The sequence below is a fragment of the Mauremys mutica genome, chromosome 17 (assembly GCF_020497125.1).
Source record: "Mauremys mutica isolate MM-2020 ecotype Southern chromosome 17, ASM2049712v1, whole genome shotgun sequence".
In the NCBI taxonomy this organism is placed as follows: Eukaryota; Metazoa; Chordata; order Testudines; family Geoemydidae; genus Mauremys; species Mauremys mutica.
The window spans coordinates 20,780,673-20,791,059 of NC_059088.1; the positions used below are offsets into that span (position 1 = coordinate 20,780,673).

Genomic DNA, 10,387 nt, shown 5'->3' on the forward strand with positions numbered 1-10,387 from the left:
ACTTCATGTAAGCAGGAGACAATTTGAGCCTAGACACACACAGTGAGGTTGGTGCACGGTGGCTTACATCAACCTTTCGAGTGTAGAGCAGACTAAGGTCTATAAAGGCCACCTACCTGCAGGATGCAGCTGCATTTACACCAGGGTTTTTGTCAACGTCACTATGTCACTGGGGGAGGAGGTGTCACACCCCTGCCACTATAACTTTACTGTGTAGACTAGGCCTTAGTTCTGTTTAAGTGCCTTTTTGCACTTAACTTAAATCTGACTTAAGCTAAATCAGTTGCTCTTAAACTGAAATATAAGTATCCACAGAGACAGCGATGTAACTGGCTCAGTTTCAGACAACGCCGTTAAACCAGTGCAGTTTTCTTGTGTAGACAAGAGCTTAGATCATAGCTTAAAAAGAACCAACTTCCATGTGTTCTGGAGTTGCCCACGGCTCTCTGGAGCAGAGCCTCCGAGGTGCTGGGATCAGCTGCAAGGTGCCTCATGTTGGTTGCATTCCACTTCCTGCCGGCCACGGGGAGACATGTTTGCCAGGATGTGACAACACACGTGGATTATTCAGAACAGCTCCAGGAGATGCTTGTCATGCTCTAGATGAGGGTTTTTCAATGGGTGGGTCATGACTGTCCCAGGAGGTCAGGAAAGGCCAGCAGTGGGGTTGTGAGGCATTGAAAATGTTATTACAGTCTAAACCAAAGAAAAGTCTCGCTCCCCGCATCCCCACACACCCTGACCCTTCAAGATCAAGTATTCTCCAACCTCCCACACATCAATTCTATATGCTAAGGGTAGGTTCTGTGCTTAAAACCCAGCAGCAGCAGTTCAGTGTAAATGCTCACTATAGGGCTGGGAGGGTTCTCTCAACACTGGAGATAATCCACCTCCCCGAGAAGTGGTAACTCGGCCCTTCCATCCGTCTAGCTCTGACTGCACTGGGGGTTAGGTTGGCATAGCTACCTCTCTGGGCAGGGTGGATATTTCACACACACACCCCCAAGAGACCTAGTTGTGCCGATGCAAGTTCTGCATGCAGACCAGCCCTAAGCATGGTCAGAAATGAGACATTTTTTATTGTCATTGGGGAGGTTGTGCAATTTTTTTAATGTGAATAAGGGCTCTCCCAGTGAACAGGCTGAGAAACACAGATCCGTACAAAGACTTTAAACATGTTTAGTATAATATCAAACCTGGCTGACCCTGAGCAATTTCCACTATTGCCTTGCTGCCATCACGTACATCCCACCCCTTATCAGAGCCGGGTACTACATCAGAGGAAATGCTAGAGAGCTCTCTTTTTCCAGGCGTGGCTGCAGAGAAAATCCCCCGTGCAGAGATGGCTGAGGGGCACCCAGTACGTTAAAGAAATAACAGGCTACAGATGGAAGCAGCAGATTCAGCTGGAGAACGAGATGGGATAGCAAAATGACCATCAAATCTACCCAAATGAAATGACCATCAGATCTAAGCTGAGGAGGACTTACCCCATGGGAAGCATACGGGTAAGGTCCCAGATTCCCAGGGGAGATGGAGTGAATGGGGGGGTGCAGATATCTCCCCATCCCCAATAAAGTGCCTGAACCCCCCAGCTGCTGTCGGGGGCAGGGGGGGTGACTACATTTGGAGCAGGTGAGACACTGGATTGGAAGGTGAGGCAGAAAGCAGACTGGCAGCTTCTCAGACAGGTGTGTTAGCCAAGAGCCCACCAGGGCCCAGAGCATTGCCATCCCAGCACCGGGCATCAGCAGCAATGGGACGACGTTGCAGCAAGGAAGCGAAGGAAGAGTCCTCAGGGCCAAGCCAGCTGCTGGGCGTGGAGGGACAAACACCAGCCCTCGCAGAGTCATTCCCACTTCACTTCACTTCCTTCTCAGACCATTCCTTGTAGCCACCTGCGTAGTTACGGGCCCTGCAGAGACAGGAAGTGATATGTGGCTTCAGAATGGGAGATGGGAGGGACAATCCACAGCTGGATGGACCCGCTGCCTCTGGAGTGGAACAGTCAGACCCAGCCAAGCTGTGACTGCCCAGGGGCCAGAAACCCAAGTGTGACCAGAATATCAGAGGCGGAGCTGTGCCCAGTACTTTGAGAAATAACCTGCCCCCAGCACAGGGTCATATGGATGAATTTGAAGGGTCTCTGAGGAACCAAGGTAGCTGTGGGAACATTCCCTATGGGGTTAGCTAGGAATTACTCTGTCCTCTCTCTCAATAGCTAACAAAGACTTGGTCTCTGTGGCCCTGGTGAGAATCTGGAGTACCACCATCCCCTCCAGTGGGTTTACTCCAGAATACACCAGTATAAGCATGATCGGTGCTGAGGGATATCTGAGGCCTCTCTTTCTCCACCAGACCCAACGATTTCTCCATTAATAACCCTATACATGAGAGCTCAGCTCAGAAGGGCTGGAGCCCTTGCATCCAAAACCACAGAGCCCGTGGTACGTCTGGCACCCCATGGTACAAGGGCCCAGCGGGCAGGGGCAGGCTCACTTGGCGTAGCCGAGGGTTATGGCGATCTCTGTGGCCTGAGCCCCTCTCCTGCCCATCTGACAGTGGAAGATCAAGTTCTCGTCATCCACCCGTGGCTTGTCCACGCCATACTTCATCTTAAATGTCTCAGGGTCCATTTTCAGGGCTTCCTCGACTTCTGCCACTGGATGGGGGAAAAGAGAGAGAGATGACCGCGATCAACAGGGTGGTGTATCACCCTGGGGATAGGTGTGTCACATCCGCACTAGATGGGGATGTGACACTGGCTGGTCCGGTAGAGGATAAAAGCCTACTGCTGCTACTATCTAATGGAGTTACTCCTTTAGCACAAGTGGTAAAGGTCTGTATCTTGATGCTGAAGTTGCGGAGCTAAATCCTGATGATGATGATGATGATTGTGGGCGATTGCTACACTGCTCCATAAATACAAGCGAGGATGCTCTTATGTTTATGCATGCAAGTCCCACGTGCTTTACAAAGGGACACAAGCCACCGCTTTTCCCACTCCTGAAATGCAGCACCCTCTGTGGTGAAACACAGCAAATGAGCAAGACACGGAAACTCTGCACGTCCCTTCAGGACAGGAAGTGAAGTAGACGCCTGCATCCATTTAAAACCACCAAGGTAGTTTAAGGAAGAAGAGACAATTCCCTGAGCTGGAATTTAGCCAGGATACACCCTGTTAGGAGTGCTAGTAATAATGCACAATTCAGGCCTGTATTTTTGCCTGAGATACAATTTTAGGTCTTGTTCGCTCATTTAATTTTTGATATATTTATATTCTTACTAATATGTGTAAACAAAGGACAGACACTGTGCATGTTGCTTCTGCCTAGCCAGCTAGGTTGGTTAGTGTAGCGGGAACAGATAAGAACCGTTCAAGTGTTACTGGGTATAATGAAAGTATAATATAGGAGCGCACATGTTCACATTGCCTCAGCTTCTATCTCTGGTCAAACAACCAGTCGGGAGGGGATTGGGGGGAAGATATAAAACACTAAAAGGCTAAAAAAAAGCAGCACCCGTTCCTGACCATAGCACAACCTCACTCCTCACCCCTCCCATGGGATACCAAAGAGGTGGGGCAAAACCCCCAGACTCCTGACCCCCAAAATGGAACATGACCCTCAACTGTAAGGGGTGGGGCCCCACGCCTGCATTTCAGGGATAATTCTGCCTGCTGAAGTGGGGAGAGAACGGAACACTGGGAAACAAGGCTCTGCAGTGTCAGAGTTACTGACATGCTGCCTTTAAACTAACCCCAACAAACACGGCATTGCCTGCACGTCGGACTTCTGGTCTCCTGCTTTCTGGCTGTGTGACAAGAACCAGGGGAAGGGGTGAAGGGAAAGCCCTCTACACACCCATCTGCTTGCGCACACGTAGGGTCTCTAATGATCCAGCTTTGGTCTCATGTCACTTCCCCAGCATAGCACCCCCGGCACACTGGAGAGCAGGGAGGAAAGAGCACCCCCTGCTGAGTTACTAACTCCACTTTCTCTGGGGCTCTAGTGCTACCTATCAGGAACGATGGGCCTGAGTCCTTGCAGCTGACCTGGGGCTGGCTGGCTCAGCCCTCAGGCAGGCTAAGGAGCCCAGCTGGGCTGCGGCAGAATCGCCTAATTGGCTCTTCCATTGGCTACAAGGAGACTACGGATCTGCATTTCAACTCAGCGGCAGGTCGCTGACTCCTCCATGCTTCTGCCTGCAGCTGCGATCACTCCTGTGCCCGCCTTGTTTCCAGCCCTGCTCAGTTCCTGTCTCAGCTTTGACCCTTGGCTCTGACTCCTGGTTCCTGACTCTGGCTCTGACCGCTAGGCCTGACCGCTCACGCCCTGGTCTATGACACTACATGTTGCCTTCTGCAGTGGGGGGCGCTTTCTCTATGTGCAATCGAAGCCCTGGTTGCTGGCACCCACAGCAACCCCTCACCTGGAATATTGACCGAGTTGGCGATATGGCCGTTCGCCACCTCCCCTGGCAACCGCACGTCGATAATCCGAGCATTCCCGCTGTCGACCAGCACTTTCATGTCCTTGTGGGAAATGACGTTTCCTTTGTGGAAAGCAGAAACCAGCCGTCACTTCTTCCGCTCCCCTCGCAAGCCTCCTCCCCCATCAGCCCCTCTGCTCCCCCCATCACAGGGACGGAGAGTCGGGGGGGGGGTCATCCACAGGCTGCAGATCGGCCCTTGCAGTCCGTCACATGGTCCAGTCTCCTCCCCGTGTGAGATGATTCCTAGCTGCACCGAGGCCCTGTACACGGCTCTCAGTGAGAACCTGCACTTCACACCCCTTTACACCGCCAGGGCCAGGGCCGTATAAAAGGGCCTTTGTGTAAATCAGAATTGTGACAGATCTGACCATCTCTTGGGCAAATCTGGAATTACGTTAAACCCAACTGACTGAAGTTGAAGTATTTTGGGAGTCCAGGGTATTGACAACGCCAGTGTTTGTGTGCTATTGTGGGATTGTACAGCACTTCTCTGGGAGGATGGCCCTGACTAATGCAATTTCTGGAAGATACTAGAAATTTCAGGGGACGTTTTGGGACAATACATGGGAAGTGGATTTCCAAAGGGAATACTTGGAGGCTGAGGGAAATGCAAACGACCCATCTCCATCTACCCTTTAGATGGAGCAGAGATTGTGTTGTCTGGCGGGTTCCCTGTCCAAGGGCACTTCAAAGATCCCAACTGGATAAAGGAATGACTCTCAGTGTTCTCTTCTGAGCAAAGAGCAGGATGAACTTGACACCGCAGAGAAACCCCTGGGCGAGGCTGGGAAGGGCTGCTCCTGCCAGAGCCTACATTGGAGGGGGTGATCTCTGGGAAGCTTATTAGCAGGCGTTTAGGTTTTTAAATTGTTTTTTGTTTTTTTTTTCATTTTTTCTCTGCAACGCTGTTACTTGAATTAATAGGCTCGTGTAGGAAGAACTGCAGTGCCTAATTCGTGCCAGGGCTTGCCAGGGCTGAGCCCTGGCACTGCTGGGCCTGGCGGTTCAGAGCCCCGGCACCGCTGGGCCTGGCGGTTCAGAGACCCGGCACCGCTGGGCCTGGCGGTTCAGAGCCCCGGCACCGCTGGGCCTGGCGGTTCAGAGCCCCGGCACCGCTGGGCTTGCCGCGTTAGTTCTGAAAGTAAAAAAATTGCTTGGGCTCTGGCATCTAATTGCTTGAACCCCGGCACCTCTTTCTTTACCAATTAAGCACTGAAGAACCATGCGGTAACTTATAATTGTAGCAATTCCACTGTTATTAGTCTCTGAGGGGAAAGCCAGCAGGCCGGCTTCAGCAGACTAACAACACAGGGAAGGCAGCGAGCTGCAGCAGCCTGGAGAGACCCCAGCCAGCAAGGAGAGAGACTCATGTCTCCACCCTAGAGAGATGATAACCGGGGGAGCTGGAAGTCGGAGCGGGCGCCCTTGCCGGGACAGTGAGGTGCAGGTGCCCTGACCTGTGACAAGAATCAGGCTTTAGTAGGAGTCACTCGTGGGCAAAATCTGGCCCCTACAAGGCAACGGCAGAGCCGGGTTGTTCCTTTAACCATTGATTTTCCAGACACAGGATTCATTTGCTCCTGACATGCTGGAGCAGGGTTCAAGCTGTGCCAGTCACCGGAGGGGTGGGGGGTGCACCAAATTCTGCTCTTGTTCACACACCGTAAAGTTGGGTGCAACCCCTCTGACTGCTGTGAGCTGTATCCAAGGGCAGAGAGAGAGAGTCTGCCTGGATACAGAGCGTGGAGGTGAATTTTCCCCACAGCTGGCCATGGGCCTGTAGACAGGGCCTCGTCCAGCACTGAGGGTTATTGCCGGGAGATCTCCCAGCATTGCTCCAGCACCTGCGGCTCTCTCTAGACGAGGGGGAAAGGTTTAAAAAAGGCACAGGGGTAGCTCAGCCCAGGTGAAACCTCACCCAGTGTGGATGCAGCTTACCACCTCCACAGTCACATCAGCAGGTCGGGCTGTAGTGCAGACCTTGTCTAGCCAAGGGGCTCAGTCTACACACGAGTTGTCCCAGCTTAACGACGTCAGTACAGGAAAGGGAGTAAGTCACCCCAGCCTGAGGCACCCTCACACCAGTATAACTGCATCCACAACTGGGATTGTGCCAGAATGACTATCTGTACAAATAAAAATCACACCCCCACTCCCGCACCGCCTCACAGCAGAGTTATACCAGAACGGACGCTGAGTAGATAGAGAAAACAGTGGTTTTTTTCCTATTGAGTTTAACCCAACTGAAAACCCCATTTAGCACCAATGTAGACACAGTCTAAAGCCTTCGGCTCAGTTTGAATAGGTCGAGTTACAGCCTCAGCTTTAACCCAACCAGTTCCGCATGTGCTACAGGTCAACTGCTTTGGCCTGACTAGACTGTTGGACGGAGTTAGTTCGACTGAGCCAGGTAACTCGATCCAACATCCCATCTGGACTAGGGTGACCAGATGTCCCGATTTTGGGTCTTTTTCTTATATAGGCTACTATTACCCCCCACACCCGTCCCAATTTTTCACATTCGCTGTCTGGTCATCCTAATCTGGACACGGCCACAGGGGGATCTACCGCCAAACGCAGCCCTGCAGTCCCACCCTACGCACGGTTGTGATAAGCTTTGTACAAAATGCCGTGCGAGGCCCCATTAGAAAACTGATAACCCGCTGGTTAATGACATGGTGAAATGAGTGTGGCAACATTATCATGAAATCTTCCCAAGGTTATTAGCCCACCTTCGAAACCAGCCAGCCCTGCCTAGGCAACAGGTCTGTCCTCAGAGGGATGAGTGTTTACCTCAACTTACATGTAAGTGATAAACAGGGTCCTTGGGGGCGGGGTGTGCGGGAGAAGGAGCAGGAGACAGAAGCAAATTTAAATCTCAGCAAACAGAGATGAGCAGAAAGGGCTCAGAACCTCCTTTGCCCCCAGACTCCAGGTCGACACCTTTACTGTTTGAAAAAATTTTTGCTTGGAGGAGTAATTATCAGAAGATGGATGGGACTATAAAAGAAAGGGGCAGAAAACCCCAGTTCTCTCTCTTTCCACTAAGACAAAGGCGCCAGCACCTTCTGGCCTGGGGGAGAGATCCTGGCCAGGGAAAGGGTCACTCACCATCTGGCTGGAAGACTGGGGGTGAGAGAGGCCATTTTAACCCAGCCTTGAACCAAAACGTAATCTAGTAAGTTTTAGAGAGCCAAGGTGGGTGAGGTATTGGACAAACCAGACCCGAAGAAGAGCCCTGCGTAAGCTCGTCTCTCTCAGCAGACGTTGGTCCAATAAAAGCTATCACCTCCCCCACCTTGTCTTTCTACTATCCAGACTTGGATGTGCATTTTCACTTTTATTTCCTTGTCGCCATCTCCGGCTTTAGCGCCTGTCCTTGAATTCACTTACAATCCTGTCTTCTTTTGTAACCAGACTGGTTTCATTTTTTAATCTCAACCAACCCACTTGGCTTAGTTTAAACTGAACTGTTCGGCAAGTCCGGTGAAAGTAGCAAACTGCTGAATACTGGCTGTCCAGGAACAACGCAGCGTTAATAACTGAACTGTCCAGGAGAGGGCTTCGCAGTGCAGAAGACGGGCTTTGGGGGACTGGAAGCGTGCTGGGGGCACCCGTGCAGGGCCGGCTTCAAGGTTTTTGCTGCCCCAAGCGGCAGGGGAAAAAAAAAATGCCGCGACCGCGACTGGCGGCACTTCGGGGGCAGCTCCACCGCGCCGCTCCATTCTTTGGCAGCAATTTGGCGGCAGGTCCTTTCCTCTGAGACTGAGGGACCTGCCGCCGAAGAGCCGAACGTGCCACCCCTCTTCATTGGCCGCCCCAGGCACCTGCTTGCTGCGCTGGTGCCTGGAGCCGGCCCTGCACCCATGGATACTAAACCAAGGCTGATGGTTTACAAAGCTTCATTTTAACAGAAGAGTTTTAAAAAATGTTTATGTCTAGGAAAGTGGCAAGGAGGGGGGGTGTTTGGGAGAGCAGAGAACACGAGCAAAGGGCTAGCTTCTGACAGAGCCCCACAGTTCAGGCACCCACAGGAGAAGTTTAAATCCCTTCTCCCCGTCAGGTGAAGAGGGGACTTGAACCGGGGGCCTCCCACATCCCAGGTGGGTACCCTAACCGCCAGGTCAAAAGTCATGAGGGAGGTCATAGTCCTCCTCCTCCTTCTGCCTGAGCTCACCTAGAGGGGCCCAATCCGGCAGGCGAGGTCTGAGCACACTTATGGGATTGGAGTGGCAAGGTAAGGGGGCTTACCAGCAGGCTGTGCAGCATCCTCACACGCTGCCCTGAGCAGTATGGTAAGGGGGCCAGGGCAGGGAGGAGGGTTGGATAAGACGCGGGGGGCAGTCAGGGGATGGGGAGCAGGAGGGGTTGGGTAGGCATGGGAGTTCCAGGGGTCTGTCGGGGTAGTGGTGGATGTGGTCGGGACAGTCAGGACAGGGAGCAGGGCAATGAGGGTGGGGTCCTGGGAGGCAGTTAGGGGTGGGGTGGGGTCTTGGGAGGAGGAGGGTCAGGGGACAAGGTGCAGGGGGGGTTGATGGGTTGCAGGTTCGGGGGGGGGGGACCAAGCTGTTTTGGGAGGCACAGCCTTCCCTTCCTGGCCCCCGATACAATTTTGCAACCCCCATGTGCAGGGCCGGCTTTAGGAAGTGCAGAGCCCGATTTTGACGGGGCCCCAGGAGATGATTAAAAAAAACACGTGGGGCTTGTACTCACGGGGTGGCGCTCCAAGTCTTTGGTGGCGGGTCCTTCACTGGCGGCTCCTGGTGTCTGGCGGCACCGAAGGACCTGCCGCCGAAGTGCCACCGAAGTCCCGGAACGAGTGAAGGACCCGCCGCCGAAGACCGGTTAGGGAACCGGTTGTTAAGATTTTGGCAGCTCATCACTGGCTGCCCCCCTCCCCGCAAATACCACAACCGACCCCGGGTGAGCGGCTGGGCAGGAGTGTGCAAGGTCGCTACAGCCGGTCCAGCCCACCCCATCCCCGTGGGGGTGGAACCAAGGGGCCGGGATCCGGATCCCAGCCAGGATCGTGCACACGCGAGTCCCTGCCCGTGCCGCTATGGGGCAGCAGCCTCCAGGGCTCTGCCCCACAGGCCCAGCTCCGGGGCGGAGGGGGGGGCTCTGGCGGCCGGGGGGGTGGGGGGGTCACGTACCTCTGTCCATGCTGCCCGGCGCCGCGGTGCTGCTGACTCGTGCCAGCCCCAGGGACCTGCCCGCCTGTCCGAGGAGCTTCTGCAGCTGAAACACGGGCCGGCTCAGCGGCATTGCTCCAGGCACCTGGCAGGCGGGGCTGCCCGGCAGGCACCGTCCACAAACTCCTCGGCCACCACCACCCGGCAGCGTTGGCTGGCCAGGTTCGGCGCCGCGCCAGGGACAAACCTCGCCCCAGGTCCCACAGGGGACCCGATCCTGCTGCCCCCGCGGGACTGAGGCCGTGGTCATTGTGCGGTTGGTTTGGCTGGCAGCCGGGCTGGGCCCCTCCGGAGGCTCTCGGGTGCTGTGACCAGGAAGAGAACAGAGCATCATGGAGCAGAGCCCTGCTGGGGCTAATAATGGGACCGCAGGGGCTGTTCCCCCCCCCCACACGCTGCCCCCCACCCTGGGTTCTCCCCCAGCCGCGCAAGGCGGAATGATGGGCACCATTGCCCTCCTGGCACCATCATTTACACGAGCATAACGCCAATGTAGCCCTGCTTCGCGATGTGCTGAGCCAGCGAACCCCCGGGGACTCGGGCCCTGAGCCAAGCTGGAAATCGTGACTGGGATTTTCAACAGAGCCAAAGGGAGTTAGGCACTAAAACCCCTTTGAATCGGGCTCTTTACTGCCCTGGGGATGGTTCGTTATTTAGATTGTAGGCTTTTTGGTGCAGGGATTGTCCGCTGCCCTCTGGTA

The 10,387-nt window shown here is 54.2% G+C and overlaps 1 protein-coding gene across 1 annotated transcript; it reads right to left on the reverse strand.

The window, feature by feature from the left end:
* Positions 1-1,054: 1,054 nt before the first annotated feature.
* Positions 1,055-9,804, reverse strand: LOC123352201 (thiosulfate:glutathione sulfurtransferase-like). The gene is made up of 4 exons (XM_044992017.1): positions 9,648-9,804; positions 4,432-4,554; positions 2,500-2,662; positions 1,055-1,915 (listed from the first exon to the last, which is right to left on the reverse strand). Exons 1-4 carry the CDS (start codon positions 9,757-9,759, stop codon positions 1,861-1,863), a joined length of 453 nt encoding a protein of 150 aa, XP_044847952.1. The 5' UTR covers positions 9,760-9,804; the 3' UTR covers positions 1,055-1,860.
* Between the last annotated feature and the right edge of the window lie 583 nt (positions 9,805-10,387).

What these genes read in the sequence shown, in the direction of transcription:
- LOC123352201 (XM_044992017.1), bottom strand. Translation starts at nt 9,759, where the DNA reads ATGCCGCTGAGCCGGCCCGTGTTTCAGCTGCAGAAGCTCCTCGGACAG. An exon ending in GCCGGGCAGCATGGACAGAG is followed by an intron (nt 4,555 to 9,647) that starts GTACGTGACCCC and finishes CTTTCCACAAAG; the next exon opens with GAAACGTCATTTCCCACAAG. An exon ending in ATAACCCTCGGCTACGCCAA is followed by an intron (nt 1,916 to 2,499) that starts GTGAGCCTGCCC and finishes CTGTCTCTGCAG; the next exon opens with GGCCCGTAACTACGCAGGTG.